The sequence below is a fragment of the Rousettus aegyptiacus genome, unplaced genomic scaffold, assembly GCF_014176215.1.
Source record: "Rousettus aegyptiacus isolate mRouAeg1 unplaced genomic scaffold, mRouAeg1.p scaffold_m13_p_3, whole genome shotgun sequence".
NCBI lineage: Eukaryota > Metazoa > Chordata > Mammalia > Chiroptera > Pteropodidae > Rousettus > Rousettus aegyptiacus.
Window position 1 is genome coordinate 114,451,153 of NW_023416306.1, and position 19,746 is coordinate 114,470,898.

At 34.3% G+C, this 19,746-nt stretch overlaps 1 protein-coding gene across 1 annotated transcript in view; it reads left to right on the top strand.

Annotated features, from left to right (window-relative positions):
- The window catches only part of BUB1B (BUB1 mitotic checkpoint serine/threonine kinase B), a 53,875-nt gene extending 34,764 nt beyond the window's left edge, over positions 1-19,111 (top strand). The window contains exons 12-25 of the mRNA XM_016152196.2: positions 1,859-1,971; positions 2,492-2,607; positions 3,104-3,153; positions 4,251-4,311; positions 4,422-4,527; positions 7,596-7,870; positions 9,055-9,188; positions 9,482-9,622; positions 9,949-10,049; positions 12,095-12,244; positions 13,575-13,717; positions 16,101-16,272; positions 17,036-17,142; positions 18,534-19,111. Of these exons, the coding sequence (XP_016007682.2) occupies positions 1,859-1,971; positions 2,492-2,607; positions 3,104-3,153; positions 4,251-4,311; positions 4,422-4,527; positions 7,596-7,870; positions 9,055-9,188; positions 9,482-9,622; positions 9,949-10,049; positions 12,095-12,244; positions 13,575-13,717; positions 16,101-16,272; positions 17,036-17,142; positions 18,534-18,765 (1,901 nt within the window). The 3' untranslated portion in view covers positions 18,766-19,111. The remainder of the gene's footprint in view (positions 1-1,858; positions 1,972-2,491; positions 2,608-3,103; positions 3,154-4,250; positions 4,312-4,421; positions 4,528-7,595; positions 7,871-9,054; positions 9,189-9,481; positions 9,623-9,948; positions 10,050-12,094; positions 12,245-13,574; positions 13,718-16,100; positions 16,273-17,035; positions 17,143-18,533) is intronic.
- The last annotated feature ends 635 nt before the right edge of the window (positions 19,112-19,746 follow it).

A 19,746-nucleotide genomic window follows, 5' to 3' on the forward strand; every position in this document is an offset into this window, starting at 1 on the left:
ATAAATTGAGAAATTCAAAATTTGGGGGAAATGGAAAGCAGTTCTGATTTTAGAGCCTGGAGTACTTGGGGCAAAAGGTAGTGCAGAATGGGCTGAAGTATTGAAGTATATTATTTGGAACTTAAAGCATTAGAAGATGCTTTGAGTCACAGCATGGTGACTATAGTTAATAATGCTGTATTGCACATCAGCAAATTGCTGAGAACAGCAGTCCCCAACCTTTTTGGCACCAGGGACCAGTGCTCTTATGAGAATCTAATGCCTGATGATCTGAGGTGGAGCTGAGGCGGTGATGCTAGTGCTGGGGAGCAGCTGCAAATACAGATGAAGCTTCGCTGATTTGCCTGCTCACCTCCTGCTGTGCTGCCCAGTTCCTAACAGGCCACAGTACTGGTCCATGGCCCAGGGGTTGGGGACTCTGGCTAACAGAGTAAATCTTAAAAGTTCTCATCACAAGAAACAAATTTTTTTGCAACTACATATAGTGATGGATGTTACCTGGACTTATTGTGATCACTTTGCAATATTTAAAAATATTGAATAATTATGTTGTACACCTGAAATGAACATTGTATGTCAATTATACCTCAATAAAATGGTGTAAAATAAGTAAAAGAAAAAAACAACAACCAAAAAAACTAGTTTCCTTAAGGGTATTTATATACCTAGCTTATACTAGGTATAAAAATAAGATGAAAATACATTTTATTCTTAGCTAGCGAAAGAAGGACCAGTGCTAGGGTTAGATGGGATTTGAACAAGTAAAAAGACCTCTGAGGATTTTTTAATACTCATTTTGTAAGCTGGTCTCTGAATTGAGTTCATGAACTTGTAATTTCCCTGCTGTATATAGTTTGTATTCTTATAAATCCTCATGCCTATAATAAAGTGGTTTCTTGTTACTATTAAAAACTGGCTTCAAAGACTGTTGCTGACTACTTACTGTGGGGTAGGAATACTAGAAATGAGGAAGCCACAGGCAGGGCCTAGAGACAGGGTTGTTTTTTCTTCCCTTTGCTACTTTCAAATCATTTTTTCCCTCCTTCAAAATCTCTAATTTCTTTCAGATCTGTGTCCTCAATCTTTTTTCTACCTCCTGAACCTCCTTAGTGTTCTCACCTTAGACTTTCTAGTCACTCCCCATAATTCATTAATTCGCTCATAGCAAATTGTTTTTTTAAATCAAACCATGTCACTCCTTTACTTAAAATTCTCCAATTTTTTCTATTGTCTTAAAATGCAATATAAACTCTTTGTGCCCACATAACTTGGCACCTGCCTACTCCAACCTCATCTTTTACTTTTCTCCCTTTTGCTATGTTATATACTATGCTTGCATTCATTTGGATACTTGAGCCACAATGATCTTGTTTCTGCATTAGGTCCTTTGTACCAGCTAGTCCCTTGGCGTAGAATGTTTCCCCAGCTCTATATATGACCAGCCCCTAGTCATTCAGGTTACAGCTTTATAATATCTCTTTCTTAGAATGATCTTTTCTGATCACTGGTCTCAAGTGGCCCCTGACCGCCATGCCCCTACCCAGCCACACAATTTCACATTACCTATTTTACTTTATTTTAAACCCTGTTTTCTGTTAATTCATGTGTTTGTCTCCTTGAAATTGAATGTTAGCATCACATGGCCAAGGACTTTGTATTATACACCACTGAAACTTAGATGCTCAGAGTTGTACTTGGCCTGTAGCATTCTCTTTTTATTGACTTGAATAAATAAAAGAATAGCGACCTCATCTGTAATACTAACATACATATGTTGAGGACATAAGTCCTAAAGACAGTTTTTGACAAAATAAATTGCTATGAGGAGTAAATGTTCAGCCAACTTTACTGTTTCTAGCTGAGCTACTGACTAGTGCAGAGAAGAGAGCAGAAATGCAGAAACAAATTGAAGAGATGGAGAAGAAGCTGAAAGAAATTCAAACTACTCAGCATGAAAGAACGGTTGATCAGGTTATTTCTCTTTTTTTAATACATAAAACTAAAGCTTATTGACACAAATTTAAGCTATATAAAAGCATAGAAGATAAAAGTCCTCCCAGTCCCATTTAGAGTTTTCTGTTGTTTCTCAGCTATTAACAGCAGCTAAGTTCAGCAGAAAAGTAATTTAATAGGTGACTTCAATGCAATTCGTAGCATGTGCTATAAGTGATGCAATTTATTGATTTCTTAGTTATACACTCACCCATTAGTTTTGTTACCTCTAACTTTAGCTCTTTATTCTAGTCATGCTCCATTAAAATGAGGTTAACTAAAGAAATTCATGCTATATTCTTGGCACCATTTAGCTGAATACAGAGTATTGGTTTATGCTAATAAATTATTGGAAATAATTTTTGTGGAACAGACATTTTATATGGTTAGTGGATATGTAGGGGGAAAGTATGGTAAGGCTAATTTTGAAACTAAACATTGAAAATAGCATTTTCTAGAAAGGAAGAACAAATTGATTTTGTTTATTTCATGCAAATAGCAAGAAGAGAAGACGTCTACAAAGGAGATAGCTGAACTGCGAATTGCTTCAGTGTCTCAGGAAATCCCAGGAATGACTCTGTCCAATGCTGTTTGCCCAATAAACTCTTGTGCCAGGTAGAATCACATTGGTGGAAAGGATGATGCTTATGGGAGGGCATTCAGAACCAACTTTTGACTCTCGTGACTTGAAGACTCATTGACTCATATAGCATCAAGACATGATTTTTGCAAGTCTCCGTCACAACATAAACTTTGATGCTAATGAGGAAGGACAGGGTACATTTTTTAATTAAAAATATATGGATGTTATAGAAGCAATTAAATTTAAATAATTTTTAAAAGATAAAACCATCACGAGATGACTACTATTAACATTAATAATCTGCTTTATATGTTAATGTAACTTAACATCTATTATCAAGTAGACTTCAACAATTTTAGTGACCAAAAGTTCCAACATTTTTAAGAATTTGGATTGATAGTATTAGAATATTTTCTTATCTTAGAGTGAAGATTATAATAGTTAATGAAAAGACCTCTTGACTTTAAAGAATTAAATTATTCTTTCTGTGGGTACTAAGCACATGTTTTAAAACAAGTTCCTTTACAGGGAAACTTCACTCGCAGAAAACGTTTGGCAAGAACAACCTCATTCTAAAGGTGAGTTGTGCTGGGCAATGTCATGGAGCACTTACTGATAACCCATGCTTTATGTAACAAGCAGTAAGCATTTTTCTTAATCATAGTAAAGGAAGTTGAAAGAAGGGAAAGAAGGAAACATAGTATCTTTGAATCATGGAATTCAGTTATAAGCATTTGATTGAAAATTAGATAGACATTTGAAGGAATATTATTGTAAGATTCCTCATTGTTTTGAAATATTTGGTTTAAATGTAAATTTAAATTTATAATCTTTCACTTCAGTTAGTATACAGTAAGTTAAGCATATCTATAGTATACAGCAGCCAACACTGGAAAGTGGTTTTCGGAACAAAAGAAAAAAAAACTTAAAACTAAGCCTATTTATTTTCAGATTTGTTCTTTTTTCCATTCAGAAACATGTTAAAGCGGTAAAAATATGAATATACACCTGTAAATAGTTAAAAAAAAATTAAATAGAATCTGAGTAAACCTTAATTCTAACCACCAACTTATAGGAAATAAAAGCATGAAAGAACAGGTTAAACCACACAGGAGGATGTAATTACAAAAAAATTAAGCATTATGGGGCAAACATTTACTTTCTTCAAAAAACTAACAACTTAAAAAAAATTCTATAGAATAAAAGTGTTTTAAAAGACATTTCAAGTAGTCACAGTACATGAATCTTACTCTGCATTCCTAATTCAGATTTTCTTAAAAATTTCGGTAAAATGTGAAACTTCTAACTGGATGTTTGATAATTTAGAAATTAATTCTACAGATATGATCATATTTTGAAGTTATGCTTTTGAATAATGACCTTTTATAAATATATACTGAAATATTTATAGATGAAATGATATATCTTAGATTTGCTTCAAAATAATTGGAATTGGGTTGGATTTGGGGAGTAGTGGTAGTGGCAGGAAATAAATATCACCCATGTTTAGATCATTATTATTAAATAATATCTACTTTTATATGTTTGAAATTGTTCATTTAAAAAAACCGGATTGCCTTTCTGCTTTCAAACAATGTGAAATATTAATTGACGTAGTTGTGAATAATAGAGCATTTACTTTTAAGAATATAAATCTAGTCTCTTTTTTCTATAGATCTCAGTATGCCTTTCTCCATTTTTGATGAGTTTCTTCTTTCAGAAAAAAGGAATATCAGGTTTGACATTTGTTTTGACACTTAAAAGTTTTCTATTATTATTAGTAAGAGGTTACTGTTATCTATGTCAACAGAAAAAAAATTGCTAAATGGAGTATGTCTTTTTCCAGTCCCCCTGCAGCTCCCCCACAGGTTTTAGTCCAACGAAGACCCCTTGCAGTTCTCAAAACTTCAGAAAACATCACTTCAAATGAGGATGTGTCTCCAGATGTTTGTGTAAGGAACAGTATTTCTAAGTTAATATAAATGGACTAGTAGATTGTTTTATTCAGTTCTCATGTTTAGCATTTAAATGAAAATTACTGGCTTTAAATAAGCACATGAAAAGGTGCTCAGCATCATTAGTTATCAGAGAATGCAAATCCAAACCACAGTAAGCTATTACTTCACAGGCACTTAGAATGGCTATAATCAAAAAGACAAAATAACAAGTATTGGTGAGGATGTGGAGAAATTAGAACCTTCATAGGTTGCTGGTGAGAATGTGCAATTGTGTGATAACTTTGGAAAACAATTTGGCAGTTCCTCAAAATAGTAAACGGAGAGTGACCCTATGACCAGAAATTTCCTCCTAGGTTTATATAGAAAAGAATTGAAAACACATATTCACATAAAAAAACTTGTATGTGAATATTTGTGGCATTATTCATAATACCCAAAAAGTGGAAACAACCCAATGTCCATTAACTGATGCATGGATAAACAAAATATTGTATATCTATACAATGGAATATTATTTGGCCATAAAAAGGAATGAGGTACTGATAAATCTTACAACTTGGGTGAACCTTGAAAACAATTTACTAGGTGAATGAAGCCAAACACAGAAGACCACGTATCATATGATTCCATTTATATGAAATGTCCAGAATAGGCAAATTTACAAAGACAGAAAATAGATTAGGGATTTCCAGGCGATTATAGAGAAAGGAGTGTTAGTGACTGCTAATGGGTAGGGAGTTTCTTTTGCGGGGGATGAAAATGTTCTGGAGTTAGTGGTGATGGTTTCACAACCTTGGAAATATACACTTTAAAAGGGTAAATTTTTTGGTACGTGAATTATATCTCAATTTTTTTTTAAAGTAAGAAAAAAAAATCACTATCTTAAAAGCCTTTAGAACTTTTTTTTTTTTAATCAACATAGCAAAGGATCTTTGTTCTTTTATGTAAAATGCTTTTCACGGCAATGGAAGAGTTATGTGGGCCAACCATTTTTCTTTAGTAATGTTCTATTTTAACCATGGATTAGTGACATAATACTTAGGGTAAAAGGACCCCACATAGACATTCAAGTCAAAGTAAATAACCATTATCACTGACATTTCATTGAAGTTTTAAGGAATAAAATCATCCCTCTCTTCAAACCAGCATCTGGAAACTTGTCTTGAGGTTGAAGAGAATTAGATATGTTTAGTCTGAAGATAACAGTGTAGAAGAGTATTTAATTACATACTGTGTTCTTGAGAGTAGCACCAGAGAACATGATAAATAGACTGGAAATGGAGGTAGTGGTTCCAGGTTCAGCTGTTCAGGGATGGGCCAAATTATTAAAGGAGTCGATCTTTAGCCTTTTACTTGAATTTTGTTAATAGGCACCTATCAGAATTTTTTTCCCCTAAAAATAACCATATTTAAAATGTCTAAAGTAATAAGACCATTAGTAGTGTTTGCATAAAATGTATTCTTAGACTATAGATATCTATTTTTTAATCTTATAATATTTTAGCCACATTTATTATTTTTTTCTAGATGTACCTCTCACCTCTACTTACTAATGTTGACTCAGAAATTTAAAGTATATGTCAAATTGATAATCTAGAAAATTAATGTCTAGTATACACAGTTAAATGAAATTGGTGCTTTTGGATACTGCAGGTAAATGTATAAAATGGTACAATCTCTCTGAGGGCAGCTAGGCAATATGCATAAAGAACCTAGTGTTCATAACCTTTTAACCTAATATTTCTACTATTAGGAATTATTCCTTAAAAAATTAAGATATTCTTAAAGATTTAAATGTCTGAGGATATTTAGCATAGTTTTATAATAGTAAAAAACAGAATAATCTAAAAGAATTCATTAACTTCTGATAGACCCCATGGTGTGATCACCATGTTTTTAAAGGATTTTTAATAGCACAGAAGATATGATAAAAATACAAGAAAGAATAATACATAGAATTGGTCCTTGACCAACACAGGTTTGAACTGTGCAAGTCCACTTACACAGATTTTTTTTTTCAATAAATATATAGTTCGCCTCCAGATTCCTGGGTTTCACATCCATGATTCAACCTACTGTGGATCACCACAGATCGCAAACAGTATTTTTCATACATGGTTGGGAATCCGAGGATGTGGAGAACCAACTGTATGCATTGTTCTGTGCCATTTTATATAAGGGACTTGAGCATCCCCAGATTTTCATATTCATGGTGGGATCTTGGAACCAATCTCCCAGAGATACCAATGAATAAGTTTTTTAAGAGTCACAAGTTATACAAGGATTTTTGACTGCACAGAGGTCGGCACCCCTAACCCCTGCATTGTTCAAGGGTCAACTTTCCTAGCACGTATGCTATAATTTTACCTGTTTTAAAACCTTTTTTAAATGCATAGAATATGCTTGTGTATGTATCTTACTAGAAATATGTGATAATAGCAGTTGTTTCTGGGAGTAGTAATTCAAATGGAGATGATGGGGGGTTAAGTGTAGGAGGGAGATTTTTTTGCTATATATCCTTTTAAACTAGTTGACTTTTTAAAACCATGTACATATATTACTTTTTAGTGCTTTTCATTTTTCAATACTTTATACTTAGTTTTCCATATTTTCTACCATGATTGCGAGTTATTTTTAAGAAATAAAATAATGTAAAAATTAAGTATTTGGTGTACAAGACCACTTAAAATCTAGGAGGATAGCAGATTACCAGAACATTTTCTAGGCCAAAGCAAAAAGAAAAATAGTATTAGTCCTCTAGTTCTTTGGTAAAATTGATTGGAGGAAAAAATATTATACAGTATTTTTCCTTTGTACGGAGAATCCTCACAGTGTATTTTTTGATGAAATATAGTTTGCCATTTTCATGATACAAAACCTTTTCCCTCGAATGTTATAATGTGCTTTTTAAAACTGTCTTTCCTTAAAGATTCAGATATGCTACTCTGTACCCTTTGTTGAAAATCACTTACATGATGTATGTCTCTCCAACTAAAAAAGACAAAGGCATAGATATGCTTATTGAAATATTTCAGCTAAACTTTACATGGTTTCTATTTCAGGATGAATTCACAGGAATTGAGCCCTTGAGTGAAGATGCTATTATCACAGGTTTCAGGAATATAACTATTTGTCCTAACCCAGAAGACACTTGTGACTTTGCTAGAGCAGCTCGTTTTGTATCCACTCCTTTTCATGAGATAATATCCTTGAAGGATCTCCCTTCTGATCCTGAGAGACTTTTGCAGGAAGAGGATCTAGATGTGAAGACCTCTGAGGACCAACAGACTACTTGTGGCACTATCTACAATCCAACTCTCAGCATCAAGAAGCTGAGGTAATTGGTGATACAGGTTGCACAAACCAGATTGTTAAGTATTCTTATTCTGTGTGTGATTATCAATTATAGCAACTAATTATCAAGCTCTTACTATGTGCCAGGTACTGTGCTAAGTCCTTTACTTTATATCAGGGGTCCCCAACCCCCAGGCCATGGGCCAGTACCAGTCTGTGGCCTGTTAGGAACTGGACTGCACAACAGGACGTGGGTGGCAGGTGAGGGAGCAAAGCTTCATCTATGTTTGCAGCCTCTCCCCAGTGCTAGCTAGTATCGCCGCCTTAGCTCCACCTCAGATCATCAGGCATTAGATTCTCGTAGGAGTACCAGTCCCTGGTGCAAAAAAGGTTGGGGCCCTCTGCTTTACATGACAGTAGGGCTCCCCCAGATAAAGTGTTAGTGGGACTTCGTAATTTGAATATGAGAGTTAGAAGAAATAAATCTTGAAGGTTATGGGTAAAAAAAGCCCAGGAGGATTATGATATCTTTGTGGAAATTTGGCAGTGTACCTGCTTGGGATAGAGGAGGCATTTATTTTTTTCTTTAATATTAAGTTTAAAATAATGATAAAATAATTTGATACTAATTTCAAATAGGCAACTAGGGATTTTTTTTTTTTTTTTAAGTATCTTTTGATAGGTGGAAATGTAAAGAATTGGTATAAGAGAATGGCATAGAGAGCCAGGACTAAGCCTTATGATCTATCCATATTTAAAAGTCATTTGAACCAATCCCAGTTTTCTAATTTGTGCTTTTAAAACTGCATTTTCAAATTTTTTCTCCAAAATTTTTTTTTCACATTTGCTTGCATGTATTCACATTAGTGATGTTGGTGTCACTTTTACCTGACTTTTTCTTGTTGCAGAGTAAAAAGTCCAAAGAAGGAGTAAACAGAAAGAAAGTTTGTGTCTTAGTCAATTTTTTTCAATAATTTAGAATAGATGTAGAATAGGCATTTACTATAGGTTAGGTAAATAAAGCACATGTTCAGAAATTTAATGATAGGTATTGCTTATTAACCAGGGTTACCTAGATTCTGTTACTTAGATTATGATTATGAATCTATTTCTGTTTCATGAAAATAAAGGACTTTAACAATGAGACTATTATATCAAATAAAATTGTAGTAGACAAATTGATATATATTTTCCCTATGATAATTGACTCATTTGTTGTTCTTTCAGCCCAATTATTGAAGATAGCCGCGAGGCCACACACTCCTCTGGGTTCTCTGGATCTTCTGCCTCAGTTGTAAGCACCTGCTCCCTCAAATGTCTTCAAATTCCTGAGAAACTGGAGCTTACTAATGAAACTGCAGGTAAGTTCATATATATCACTTATTTAGTGGTATATATTATGAACACATTTATCTTCAGTGAACATTTATTTATCTCCACAAACTGAACTGTTTTCAATAGAAAAGTTCCTATAAATTGGAAATTTCTAGAATAAATCAGTATTAACTGAATGTAATATAAAGAAATGAGATAAAAGAGTGTCGTTAGCTTAGCCATATTAATCATGCAATCTTGTTTTATTTCCCTCCCCTGTTATACTCATTTTAGGGTTTTAGGTGATGTTTTTACAACTTTTCCCCTCCTCCCCCCCCAGAAAATCCTGTTCAGTCACCCTGGTGTTCACAGTACCGCAGACAACTACTAAAATCCCTACCAGAGCTGAGTGCCTCTGTAGAGATTTTTGTAGAAGACAGACCAATGCCTAAGTTGGAAACAGAGAAGGAAATTGAATTAGGTAAGTACCATTGAATACATATCCTTTTGTATATTACTGTGTACAAATAAGTGATTATTTGTACTTGAGTTGATGCCTTTGTACAATAAATATTTGCAAATTACAAGAAATAGGATCATAGAAGTTGACATATTGATAAGTTCATATCCCAGTAACAATAGGAATTCTGTCTTCTCTTTCAATTTTTAGCAAATGATCTTGAAAACTATTCTAGCTGCTACTAACTGGCAAATATAAAGTACCTTTAGACCTTAAACCAGGAAGTAAAATCTAAGGGGCTATACATATTCCAGTGGTTTTTAAATGGAATCAAACTTTCTCAACAGGTAATGAGGATTATTGCATTAAGCAAGAATACTTAGTATGTGAAGATTACAAATTATTCTGGGTGACACCAAGAAACTCTACAGAATTAACCATAATAAAGGTGAGACTGATTTTTTTTTTTTTTGTCACTTCAATTACCTTGTAAATAATGGGGGTTTAAGTGGTAAACTGTGGACCCATGGCACCATCAAAGCTCCTTATAGGAAAGTCAGTGATGTGTCAAAAAATCACTCATCATTATATGCCAGGATCAGATATCAAAAATAAGAAACTATTGTGTAAGTTTCTCAATATGTCCAAACATATTAAATATTCTATCAATTTTATCTTTCTGAAGAAATCTGAAAATTTCTGGCCTCTAATCTGAACAGGTGACATTCTAGCCTTCACACACACACACACACACACACACACACACACGATTATTGTGTAATTTTCATTCACCATCATCCTAGGGATTCACATGAACTCTTTCCTACACTAGATGCCCAGTTATATTAGATCCCATTTTTCTTTCTTTTTTGATTTAAGCCCTCATGTTTTAGTAGCTTCCTGAGAAAAGATGCATGGAATGTAGGTTTTTTGAACACTTTCATGTCAGAAAATTCCTCATTCTACATCTTTACCTTATTGGTAGTTTGACTTAATATTAGAATTCTAGGTTTAAAACATTTTTTCCTTAGAATTTTGAAGATGAGCTCTATTATCTTTTGACTTCTAACCTTGCTTGTAAAGTCTTTTGCCATTCTTTGAGAATATTTTTCCCTTTCTCTGGGTCCTCGTAGGATCTTATTTTTGTTACCAGTATTCCAAAATTTCACAATTATATGCTTTTATTAAAGTTGTCCATACGCTAAGCATTCGATGGCCATTTCAATCTGGAAACTCCTTCATTTCTGAGAAAAATTTTTTAAAGAATACATTTTTGTTCCCCTCAGTTTTCTCTTTTCTCTCATTTCAGAATTCTTTTTATTAGGATATTGGGTCTCCTGTACAGATCTTTAAAAATCTTATCATTTTTCTCCTGTTTTCTATCTCTATCTTTCTGCATTACTTTCTAGAATGTTTTGTCAACTTTATTTTTAGTCTTTTTACTGGGTTTTTTATTTCTTTTGTCATGTATTTAATTTGAAAGAGCTTTTTATTCTCAGAATTTTCTTCTTTGTAGCATTCTTTTTCATTTTAAAGATGGAATATTCCTTATCTCTAAATATATTAATGATGCTTTAAATTTATTTCTCCCTACATTATCTGTTTCCTTTGTGTGTTTTGATCTCTGTCTTTCATATTAGAGGCTTTCTTCAAGTCTTTGGCTCTTTAATCGTATTCAATTGTGGGTCTCTAAAGGCTAATTGAAAACTCTGTCTATGGAGGAACCTTGACAGATATGGGGCCCACTGTAGGATGATATCGCTTAGTCATTTTATCAGAAAATCTCAGTTTTTAGGTCTTTACTCTTGAGCTTATCAGATCCCTCAGAGAATACTTCTCTAATTTCCTGCCTAGGGCATATAATCCTGGCTACTAGCTTCCTGAAAGCTTGGTGGGGAAATTAGTCTAGAGAGTGGAAGGTACATCTTAACATTTGTTATATAAACTTTTTCTTCTTTTCCAAATGGTATTCTCACCCTCAACAGTGTCTGGTGTCCTCTAGTCCAGAGCCCTTCTGTTTTATACTCTCTAGGAATAAACTTTTGGTCTTACAGAATGGGAAAGAGGCAGTTGCTAGGCTGGGTTACAAAAGGAGGTAGGAGAAGCTGGTATCTAACTTCCTCTTTAATAAGAGTTCAACCACACCTGTTTTAGCTCTGCCTTCACCCTTACTTCTACAGGTATTTGGTGCCACCAGTTTTATACTATAGGGAGATGGTCTTACAGTGTAAATTTGTTTACACTTAGCTTTCTCCATTGCTAGAATCAGTTTTCCTTGGGTCTGCTAAGTGGATTGTTACCTCTTATTGTTCTCTTTCCAGCTTTGAGAATTCGTTGCCCCTATGTCCTTTATTATAGATTTATGCCTTTTAAAACATCCTTTTATTATTATTTCTGTTGGGATATCAGAAGAGGTGGAGGCAGTGTTTTCAATCTGCCAACCATAATCATAGATTCTAATTGCTCTGATTTTTAAAATACAATTTCTTACAGGTATCTTCTCAAACTGTCCCATGGGACTTTTATATCAACCTCAAGTTAAAGGAACGTTTAAATGAGGAATGTGATCATTTGTGCAGCTATTATCAATACCAAGATGGTTGTATCATTTGGCACCAGTATATAAACTGCTTCACCCTTCAGGTTTGCACTAATGTAAAAATATAATTTCAAGTCCTCAAATAGAGAGATTCGTGCTCCATTTAGCAAAATAATTTAGTACAAAATTCCTGTTAATCTTCTAGAAATAGACTGATTCATTGTAAATTAAAAGCATTGATCATTTTCTTTCCCAAGTTATGTTGACCAAGAACATCTTTTAGCTTTTTATTATGTCAGTTGTCAAACATATATAAAAATACACAGAATAGTTCAAAGACTCAGTCATCTCACTATGGTCATCATCAGTTCGTGGCCACTCTTGTTTTAAATTCCTGATCTGATAATTCCAACATCCCTGCCATGTCTGGTTTTGATGCTTACTCTGTCTCTCAAATTATGTTTTTTCCTTTTTTATGACTTGTAATTTTTTTCTTGATAGCCAGATATGATGTACTAGGTAAAAGGAACTGCTATAAATAGGCCTTCAGTAATGTGATAAGGTGTGAGGGGAGGGAAGCATTGTATAGTCCTGTGATTTATATTCTTTTATAGTGAGCCTATGCCTCTGGACTGTGAACTTCACAAGTGTTTGGTTTTTTTTTTCAACCCCTTTTTATGTAGGACAGGATAGCTAGAGTGGGCTCAAGTTGGGTAGTTCCCTTCCTGAGGGCAAGTCTTATTAAGAACAGAGTGCTCTGGCCTATTTCACAATGATTCCTTTTCCCTTTCCCTGCCAGAAGGATGAGGGGAATTTTTCTCTGATATTTAATGAGAATCTGGTCTAGCTCCTAAAGGTAAAACTCACACAAGTGTGGAAGCCCCTCTATGCTTACAGATCTTAGGAGAGTTATTGATTTTTCAGTCTGTTCAGCTTTTTTCTTGTTAGGACAGAACGGTGACTTCCAAGCTCCATGCATAGGGAAGGGGAACCAGGGGTTGAGAGGTCTATTTTTGCCACTCTTATCTGTATTACCACCATCCCACTGGATTATTTTTAGAATCCAAATATAATATATCATTTTATTTTTTGGAATATTTTTAAGGTTTTGCCGCATATTTTGATGGTAATATGAATTCTCTAAAATGGTTGGAATAAGGGTAGTTTAAAATTACCATTTATAGATTATCTATTAGGGGCCAAGTTCATCCTTGATGCTTGATGCTCTTCATTCATTATTTCATTAAATTCTCACAAACAATCTTACAGGAGAGCAGTGTTGTTAAAATTGGGACAAAGACCTAACCTATAAAGGAGCCCACATTCTAGTAGAGAACAACAAGGAAGAGTACAAAGCAGCAGTTAGCAAGGTATTGATTTAAGTACAGTTACCCAGACTTAAGAAATGGTGAGGTTTTGTCCTTCTTTTTCCAGGATCTTTTTCAACACAGTGAATTTATTACCCATGAAATAACAGTGTTGATTGTTTATAACCTTTTGACAATAGTGGAGAAACTACACAAAGCGGAAATAGTCCATGGTGACTTGAGTCCAAGGAGTCTCATTCTTAGAAACAGGTTGGTCCTTTTCATTCTCTTATAGTTCTGTCAGCTTTCTCTTAATCCTTTCGATTAAAAAAAAAAAAAAAAGTGCAGCTCGCTGCCAGCGTTAACTTAACATCTGTGTAGGAATGCTATGTTTTCTAGGATTTGACATTTTCAGCAATCGAGAATTACTGTATTTTGTAAATGGAAATAATACTCAAAACAGAATGCTATAAATAGATTGATGTCATTTGTTTCCAAAGACTATTGATATACTAGAGTGATGCAAAAATAAGAATAAAAGCAAAATATTTCATGGCAAACTTTGGGGGTAAGATTATAACTGTAATCTGTGAGTTATCTTGGGGTAAATGCTGCAGTTGCAAGTGCCACCCTCAAGTATTCTTGGAGCAAATGGTAAATGGGTTAAAACATGGATAGTTGCCATTTTCTTTTGCTTTCGATAAATGCCATGTTGATGAACATAGTATAAGATAATATTTTCTACCTGAAAGTCAATAATCATTGGGAATAATTTATAAGAAGAAGTATAAAATATGAATATTTGTGAGAATGTGAAGTAGATTATCTAGTCTGTCTTTGAGTGGTGCCAGTGTAGACATAGCAAGTGTGATAGTGAAACCGAGGTACTGCTCAGTTTTAAAGACCAAACTTAAATTGAGGTAATTGCCAAAAAGGACAGATAAAACCAGAGTACACATGCAAACTATGCCAAGAAAAAGGGTTTAGTGTTCAGATTAAACCCAGTTTAGTCATGAGGTTCAAGGGTTGAGCACAGAGCAGGAAATAAGAAATGAAGCCTGAATACTAAAAACTGAGAAAATATAAAACACATTGAAGTATAAACAAGGCATGAACAATAAAAAGACAGCCCATGATTTTTGTTTTATGAAAAGGATTGGGGAACCAGCATACCCTTTTAGTGATTATTTGTCTCGTGGTATTTGAGTAAAGCAGTCTGGTTTAAAAATGGGTTGTCTGCTTCAACCTTGGATAAGCAGTTAACTTTTTCTCTGAGGTCATTGGTATACACTAAAAGCTGCAATCATTCTTTACATTTCTTCTGACTACTTAATCTGTAAGAGGATACTGAGTTAGACTTAAATTATAGCTGGTGTGGAAATTAAAAGAACCCTCAATGTATATCTCCAATTATAACCAACAGAACTAGAGGATCCTACCTTCTTTTCCTGAGACAGCAGAATCCTCAGTTCTTCCCCAGGCATAATACAGCAGCATTTCTCATCCAGGGAACCATAGGTATTTTGGATGAGATAATCCTTTATTTTTTAATTAAAATTATTGGGGTGACATTGGTTAATAAAGCCAACTAGGTTTCCAATGTACAGTTCAATAATTTCATACGTATATTGCATTGTGTGTTCATGGATGAGATAATTATGTTTTATGTTTCTATTCGCTCATAACTCCACCAAATTAAATACAAATTATATTCTCCCAGCCATTGTGACCACCAGAAATCCCCACATATGTTTCCAAATGTGAGAACCCCAGGTATAGTTTTTATTTCCACCCCATTTCACAGCACTGAAAGTTTGGAGCATAGTGCTAAAGTTCTCTGGGCTATGGAAATAATAAGCAAAAAGATAACCTTTTAATGATTGGGCATTTGTGCACTATATATTCATATATCCCTCCTCTCAGTCAGCAGAGGACTCCAGGAAAACCCATGATGTTAAAGGGATGATCCTGTTTTATTGCATGGAATAGATAAAGACAAGGAAAGCAAAATAAATAGTGAATTGGTATTGTAAAATTTTTGTTTTGTTTTGTTTTAGGAAGTAAGGGTTAGAATAAGGTAAAATAGAATATGGTATTAGTTTAATAGAACCAGGATAGTGTACAATATAGGTAGCACTTTACCAAAAATGAGTCTTATATTATTTTCAGTTAAACTCTGGAAGGGAAGAATATGAATAACACTTGGAAAGCCTAATTTATAATAGTAAACAAGAAAGGCTGATACCTATAAAAGCTTTATTTTCTCCATCATAATTCTCATCAGTGTATAAATCATTGCTATTATATGTATTAATGTGTACAGTACAAGGCAGATATCCGTACTCTACTTTCAGTACTTAACTGTATATAATATGGAAACTTGAGAAATGTTCTGTGGTGGTCATGTGCTATGGTTTAGATACTTTGTGTCACTAAACTATAATCTTTACATTTCCCACTTGGGTATGTACAACTGCTGCTCTTATAGGTGCATTTTCAAAACTAACCACTGGAGGGAGATGTTGGCATAGCTAAGACACACCTGCAGTATCTCCCACCCTCCCCCCCCCCCGCCTTTTTTTTTTAAAGACCAGCTATGCAGCTTCTTTCATGGCTTATTTTTATTATTTCTTTCTCTTAAATCTGGGCTTAGAATCCACGATCCATATGATTGTAATAAGAACAATCAAGCTTTGAACATAGTGGACTTTTCCTACAGTGTCGACCTCAGGGCTCAGCTAGACATTTTTGCCCTCAGCGGCTTTCGGACTGTACAGATCCTGGAAGGACAAAAGATCCTGGCTAACTGTTCGTCTCCCTACCAGGTAAGTGTAAAACAAGTCTGAGTAAATATGGAGAGGGTTTCTTAATCTAAATAAGATTTGAAAGCTAGTGTTTACTGATATTGTCTCTCCTGGAATAGATGGCCTAGTTTTCAAATATCAAGTCAAGCAAAATGTACCATTTTTCTGTCACAACACTGAAGAACATACACATACACGTGCAGACCCATGACTAACTCAGCACCCTAAGTGTCAGGGCCATTTCTGCCACTTATCTATGTGGTCTTTATAAATCATTTTCTATGGTCTTCTCTGTGAATAAGGATAACAGTCTGTTCTGTGTACATCAGAATTGTTGTAAGGATTAAATTGAATAATGTATATAAAAAACATCAGGGTGTATGTAAAGTGTTTTATATAGTGGCATTATATATTATATTCCTTCTCACTCAGCTCTGGACATAAGGCATTTGCTGATTAAATATGTAGCATGAACCTGAACTAGTCATGTAGACCACATTTAAATCATAGCTGGGGTCCATCCAAATTCAGTAGGTCTATAAATTTGAATTTGACAGTCTAGATATTTTTGTTACCTTTATTCTTAAAGATAATTTCTAGAGTTGGCTCTATTGGTCACTTCTTTGGGGAACTTGTCTCTTTACTATAGGGTAAGGAACAATCTATTAAAATATGTCATAAAATAAATTTAGTTAATCACTATAGTATCTTTCAACTTCCTACATAAATTGCCGTGATAGTAGCAGAGAATTATTTTAGCTGATGGTGCTTTTTGTGATTTCAGGTAGATCTGTTTGGTATAGCAGATTTAGCACATTTACTATTGTTCAAGGAACATCTACAGGTCTTCTGGGATGGGTCCCTCTGGAAACTTAGCCAAAATATTTCTGAGTAAGTATTGGTGGTTTCAGGGTCTTTGCCTGTCCAAATAATTTTCTTTCTCTTGGGTGCTTTCCCTGCTTTGGCAGCCTTAGTTTTCTTAGTCTAAATGCCATAATTCCATTAATTCCAACCATTTTTTGTTAGAGTGTCAGTGGAGCACCTAGTGCAGGACAAAGGAATTGGTAATTAAGAATACAAAACTATTCAGATATCAGGATATTGTTCTGGACCTAGATGTATTGTACAGACTACAGTTATAGTTTTGAAGCCTCTCAATTTGGAATGCTAGTAGGAACATTTCATGAGAATGATTTTCTAACCAATTGGTGTTAGTCTTATACCCCTTTTTAATAGCTATTGTTATCAAAAGTTAATAAGCATCTCTTGAAGAGAGTTAAATTTCTAAATTATATACTAATTGTAGGCTATTATTTATTTAATGAATGGGTGATACCAAAGCAGAGAACTGAATCTCCTTTGTAAAGAAGTAAATGCTCTCTTAATAAGAGCTGCTTGGTCTCAAAACCTTAGTATTCCCTGAAGCCTGCTCATAAAACTTATTAAATAGCCCATGTTCCACTTCAGTTCATCAGACTGAAAAACTTCCCAGAATAAGCTAATCAATCTATCACTACTGGTATGTTTTTTGGTTTTTTAAAAAAAAAAATCAGTATCGAAGATTTACCACCCTTTCTCCATTCCCCGCTCCCAGCAATGGAATTGTATTTTTTTCTTTATTGAATTTAGAATTTGCCCAGTCTTACCTCTAATGCATACTTTAAAAGTAGGCTTGCAATATAATGTAAGACACATAGGATAGAGTTAGGTATCTCCAGGTGGTTATGGTCCTAGGTGGGCCTAACACAAACAGAAACAGGTGGTGTTTCCTAATATCTCTGCCTTATACAATAATGGAAGCTTCTCTGATTTTTTTTTTTTTTTTTTAAGTACAAAGGTCATAGGCTTAAGCAGTAGTTACCTCAATTAAGCATAGGATCCTTAGGATTTCGAAGATAACCATTGTGGGTGCAGGGAGCTGTAGTCTTTCTAATGACCTAAACTTTAGGAAAGTTAGAGAAAAGGAGACAAAATTCCTTTTTCTTCTATTTGTAGAAGAGAAGTGCTGCATCTTTGTACACAGAGGAAATTTATAGATTTAGATGAGAGACTTTTCCTTTTATGTACATTGTATTATGGCTTTTCCCACTATGGGAAAAGTCTTTTTTTTTTTTTAGTACCACCCTGGCTTTCAAAGGACCATTTGAATGATCTCTAACCCTAGAGTTCTAGGCATTACTTTAAAACATCTTGGTGCGTAAATGTACCACTGAGTTAGACACAGAAAGAATTTTAACTTTTATATGCCTAATCTTGATGGAAACGGTTTTATATATTTTTAGGCTAAAAGATGGTGAATTGTGGAATAAATTCTTTGTGCGGATTCTGAATGCCAGTGATGAGTCCACAGTGTCTGTTCTGAGGGAACTTGCAGCAGAAATGAATTGGGTGTTTGATACCACATTTCAAAGTCACCTGAACAAAGCTTTATGGAAGGTAGGGAAGTTAATCGGTCCTGGGGCTTTGCTCTTCCAGCAAGATAGGCAGTCAAGTCTCTCACAGAATCCTGCCTAAAACCAATTGTTCTGTTGTGGAACATTGGACCTGTATATGCTATATAATCTAATTTAGGACACATTTAGATACATTATCAACACTTTTTTACTTTTTGATAGTACGGTATATTTCTAGGTAACTGGCATTTTTTACACAGCAATGTACCTACTCTTGGCCTTGTCTAACTTTAACAAAGAACAAAACTGTTTTATTCTAAATGGACTACACGTATATGGGTACCTTGTCGTTTAACACATTTGTCTACTTTTCCCTGTACTTTTTTCCCTTTTGTAATTTGTGACATGTATGATCACTATGTATTTTGTAAATAATAAAATAGTGTTTGTTAAATTTGTGCTTCTAACATCTTATCTACTTTTTGCCAACTAAGATAATAAATGGCTTGATTTTGCAGACAGGAGCTGTTTTACCATGGAAATTTATATACCCTAGATTTGGAACTGTTATGGTAGGATTGTAACAAGACAGAATAGCCAACCATTCTTTTAGGTGTTCCTGACCTTCCACTAAGTGGTCTAGTTTGAAAAATAGATAAAATAATTTATACAAGGCTAAATTTTCTTAAATTTCAAGTGCTAAGATTGTTTACATTTTCATTATATTTTAATGTTTTTGTTTTTATCCACTAAGCCCCTTGGTCTATTTACATAATCTCATAGTGCTGCTGTTACTGGGTCTGTTGATTAGCGCTGTAGCTGTTAAAAAATGAAAAGGTTTTGAATAGGGTTTATCAACCTCTCAGAAATGGCATGATCACCATTCTATTACATACAGAATGATGGTGGGCTCAAGGGCTATGAAGGAATAGAAGGGGGTTTTGTTGTTTGAAAGACTTGAAGAGGGCAAAGTTCCAAATAAAAAGATAACCTTTAAGTATGGAATAATTTGGGAGAGAATAGGTATAGATGGAGTATTGGACCCCCTACAGGGAAGCATAAGCTGTGCCTGGCCTTGGGGATAGGGGAAAAAAATAGGTAT